This window comes from Brassica napus, chromosome A2 (assembly GCF_020379485.1).
Source record: "Brassica napus cultivar Da-Ae chromosome A2, Da-Ae, whole genome shotgun sequence".
Classification (NCBI taxonomy): Eukaryota; Viridiplantae; Streptophyta; class Magnoliopsida; order Brassicales; family Brassicaceae; genus Brassica; species Brassica napus.
The window spans coordinates 18,357,811-18,362,371 of NC_063435.1; the positions used below are offsets into that span (position 1 = coordinate 18,357,811).

Here is a 4,561-nt window from a genome sequence, read left to right on the forward strand (position 1 = left end):
TAGATGATCTGAAAAGGACTAAGGCGTGTGCTTCTGTTGATAGCGTGGTTATGAGCAAATTCCGCCTAAGGAAGCTTAGAATCCCATGTCTTGATTGAGTCGCCGACCAGACATCGCAACAAATTCCCTAAAGAACGATTTGTGACCTCGGTTTGGCCGTCAGTTTGAGGATGATAAGCCGACCTCATGTCAAGGCTTGTGTTCAGCAGTTTCCACAATGATCTCCAAAAATGGCCAAGGAAACGAGAATCTCGATCTGAAACAATGGACAATGGTAATCCATGTAGTCGATATATTTCTCGAAAAAATAAGGTTGCAACTTGGACTGCGTCTGTTGTACGTTTGCAGGGAATGAAGTGGACCATCTTGGAGAAGCGATCAACAACGACGAAGATCGAATCGAACCCTCTCTGTGTCCTTGGTAATCCCATCACAAAATCCATACTAATATCAGTCCAAGGTTGTGTCGGAACTGGTAATGGATGGTATAACCCTGCATTAGAAGCTTGCCCTTTCGATGTTTGGCATACCACACAACGCTCTACAAATCTCTTGACGTCTCGTCGAAGGGAAGGCCAAAAGTAGGCGGAAGAGACAAGTTGTAAGGTTCGATCTCGGCCGATGTGTCCTTCGTTGTGCAGCTCGGTGATAAGTTGAATTCGAAGACTACATTCTGGAATGCAAAGGCGGTTATCCAGGAATATGAAACCGTCATGTAACACATAGGGCGTTGGCGCAGCAGCAGTGATTGCGGTCCAAATTGGCCCAAAATATGGGTCAGTCGAGTAAAGATCCGCAAAGCTACTAAAGCCGGAAACAGAGACGTGTAGAGTGGTCAAAAGAGAGTGACGCCGACTCAAAGCATCAGCAACACGATTGCTAACTCCAGATGTATGCTTAATGACAAAAGTAAACTGCTGTAGATAAGATATCCAAGAAGCATGGCGAGAGGTTTAGCGCGTCGTGATCAGTGTAGAGGATGAATTCTTTATGAAACAAGTAATGGCGCCAATGTTTGACTGCTTGTATGATAGCATAGAACTCGATGTAATACGTACTGTATCTGAAGCGGGCACCAGAAATCTTTTCACTAAAGAATGCAATAGGTCGTTTATGTTGGATGAGAACTGCACCAATTCCCGTTTTAGAGGCATCACAATGGAGTTCAAAGACTGAAGTAAAATCGGGAAGAGAAAAGATGGGGGCCGACGTTAACTTGTCTTTGATCGCGTGGAAGGCACTTGCGGCTTCCGAAGTCCATGTCAATGTACCATCACGAATACAGTTCGTTAATGGAGCCATAATGGCGCTAAACTGAGGAACGAACCGGCGATAAAAGGATGCAAGACCGTGAAAACTCCGAGCTTCAGAGATCGTGCTAGGCTCTGGCCAAGACTGAATTGCCGAGACTTTCGCAGGAACCACGGAGAGACCAGAAGTAGAGACGATATACCCCAAGAAGTGTACTTGGGATGAACCGAACTCGCATTTTTTTATGGTTGCAAAGAGTTTATCGCGACAGAGAACAAGAAGGACCTCACGTAAGTGAAGAAGATGTTCCTCAAGCGTTAGACTGAAACTCAAAATATCATCGAAGTAGACCACGACGAATTTCCCAATAAAAGGTCGTAGAGCCTGATTCATAACACGCATAAAGGTACTGGGTGCGTTAGATAACCCAAATGGCATTACTAACCATTCAAAAAGACCTTCCCGTGTTTTGAAAGCTGTTTTCCACTCATCTCCTTGTTGAATGCGAATCTGATGAAAGCTGTACCAATTTGATCTAGAAGGTCGTCAAGTCGTGGCATCGGAAAACGGTAACGGACTGTGATTTTGTTTACTGCACGGCTGTCAACGCACATGCGCCAAGAGCCATCTTTCTTGGGAATTAGAAGGGCTGGTATGGCACAAGGACTCATACTTTCACGTAAGAATCCTTTAACGACAAGTTCCTCAACCTGTTTGCGCAACTCTTCATGTTCTGTGGGGCTCATACGGTAGTGCGGACGGTTTGGTAGATTAGCGTCTGGGACTAGATCAATTTGATGCTGGATATCCCGTAGTGGAGGCAATCCTGGAGGCAAATCTTCTGGGAAGACATCAGCAAATTCTTGAAGAAGTATAGAAAACTCAGGAGAGACTTTTGGAGTTATCGGTGACGAGGATGGCGTCACCGTTAAGATGAACACAACGTCTTCCGTACGCATTGCTGTTTCAAAAGATTTTTTATGAAGTATTAACAGGGGGGCGGGTGTGGGAGATGGTGTTGGTGTTGGTGGTGGTGTTGATGTTTGATGGGGTAGAAAAGGCTTCAATGTGAAGTTACGGTTGTTGTATTTGAAGCTGTAGGTGTTGAGAAAACCATCATGGAGGACGCGTCGATCAAATTCCCATGGTCGTCCAAGAAGTAAGTGGCATGCGTCCATTGGAACCACGTCACAATAAAGTTGATCATGATAAGCATTACCAATTGAGAATGCAACCAAGGCGCGTCGGGTGATGAGGACGTCCTTTTTTTGTTGAAGCCAAGCAAGCTTGTAAGGAGTAGGGTGTTTTTCTTCTTGAAGAGATAGCTTGGCGACGGCATCTGCCGCGATGACATTCTCACTACTGCCGGAGTCGATAATAAGGCTACATACTTTTCCTGCAATCGTACAACAAGAGTGAAAGAGATTGTTGCGTTGGGGAAAATCTGGCTGCAGACGTGGAGCAAGGCATGATCGTCGAAGCATTAGAGACACACCGGTGTCAGCATCGAGTTCTTCTGGTTCGTCGTCTAAGACTTCTTCAAATTCTATTTCTACATCCCGACCTGTTGAGTCAAGAAGTAAGCCTCGGCGGTTCCTTGTTGGACAAGCAGATTGCCTGTGACCAAGTTCACCACAAGCGAAACATCGTAGTGTGGTCGTGCGGTTAGGGCGATTTTGTTCAACCGGAACAATTGCTGTGTCCGTTAGAGGGTTGACGGGCAGAGTCGCAGCAGTCGCCGCGTTGGTGGTTGGTGACGATCGTTGTTGTCGGTTTGCGCTCCACGGTGAGGAAGTTGTTTTATTTTGAGCTTCAACTGTTAAAGCTTGTTGGTGAGCCTCAGCAATGGTAAGAGGATTAAACAAGTTCAGAGTATGTTGAATTTGCTGTCGAAGGCCGCCAATAAACCGAGCTACAATTTGGTGTTCCGAATCATGGAGATCGATCCGGTTTAGAAGCAAAAAGAATTCAGTGGCATATTCTTCCACTGTTCGGTTGCCTTGACGTAAATGTTGAAGTTTCTGAAACATAAGGTGTTCATAGTTATAGGGCAAGAAAGTCTTCTTTAGATGTTTTTTTAGTTTATCCCAAGTGACGATCTTGGGTTTGTTCAGACGCGTTCTTGTTGTTTTGAGCTGTGTCCACCAGGCTGCGGCGCGATTGCGAAATTGCATTGCAACGACAGGAACACATTGGTTCAACGGGACATGTTTGAATTCCAAAATCTCCTCAACTGTAACTATCCAATCAAGTAACTCCTCAGCAGTGGGTCCACCGCTGAATTTGGGAATTCGGATTTGAAACTTTTTTTCCATTGGTCATCGGGGTTGGGTTGTTGTGGACGTGCTCTGTTTCTTCCAAGGACTGCAAAAGGGTTTGCGTCTGTAACATCATCTGCGATGTCGTCTTCTTCGTGTGCAATGGGTGCACCTGCTTTGCGTTGATTAACTAGGGCTTCCATCGCTTGGGTTAGCTGGGCGATTTGCTCCCGCATCTGTTCCATAGTACGTTGTTGAAGTTCTGCTCTCGTTTCCTGGCGTGTGCGAGGCATGATGGGGGTATGGTGTTTTGCTCTGATACCAACCTGATGGCGGGTAAGAACGATAGTTCAGCTCAATCTAGGGATTTCGATTGAAATCGCTAGAGACCTGCTACTTGAATGAAGATGAATTTAATCGAATCTTTGTTCAAGGCTTCTCGAAGAAGATGAATTGAATCAAATCTATTTCAAGGTATAAAGCAAAGCTAGTTTTATTAATTATCAAAAGTCTGTCTTACAAAGCCATAAGAGAGTTCCTTATATAGGACTCTTTAAACCGTCATTAAAAACGTAAAACCGTAAGTAAAAGGAAAACACATAAATATGGAAAGTTGCCGTTTAGATGGGTCTAGGATGCTGCTGCATCACTGTTTGCTTCAGGTGCTTGTATCTTTCTTCATGGAAGGGAAATGTTCAGCTACTTGTGCTGCTTGGTGTGCTGAACCATGCACCAGCTGTCTAACCTCAGCTTTGTCTTTTGTGGGAGCAAACCCTCATATGAAGCAATTCTTTATGATATAAAATACCCTCTTCTCTCTTCTGGACGTCCTGTTGCACAAGAAAAACCAGAGAAAATTTCAGAGAGAAAGAGAGAAACAAAAGAGAAAAATCTGTGAGAAAAACTCATCCAAAAATAAAATAAAAAATCAGAGAAGAGAAGTGAGCATGGACGACCCTTTCTCACCCTTCTGTGAATTTAATCAGTGAGTTTTGGAGTGTTTAAGAGCTGAAGATTTGGCGTCATGAAGTAGAGAATCACCCATGTTCTTC

At 44.5% G+C, this 4,561-nt stretch overlaps 1 protein-coding gene across 1 annotated transcript; it reads right to left on the reverse strand.

Annotated features, from left to right (window-relative positions):
• Positions 1–897: 897 nt before the first annotated feature.
• LOC106427029 lies at positions 898–3,566 on the reverse strand. Its single transcript, XM_013867762.2, has 2 exons — positions 1,710–3,566; positions 898–1,635 (listed from the first exon to the last, which is right to left on the reverse strand). Exons 1-2 carry the CDS (start codon positions 3,564–3,566, stop codon positions 898–900), a joined length of 2,595 nt encoding a protein of 864 aa, XP_013723216.2.
• Positions 3,567–4,561: the final 995 nt, after the last annotated feature.

Excerpts from the sequence above, each read along its gene's own strand:
- LOC106427029 (XM_013867762.2), bottom strand. The coding sequence starts at position 3,566 with ATGGAAAAAAAGTTTCAAATCCGAATTCCCAAATTCAGCGGTGGACCC. Across the intron at positions 1,636-1,709 it reads AGCTTTCAAAACACGGGAAG|GCTCTACGACCTTTTATTGG; the intron begins GTCTTTTTGAAT and ends GTTATGAATCAG.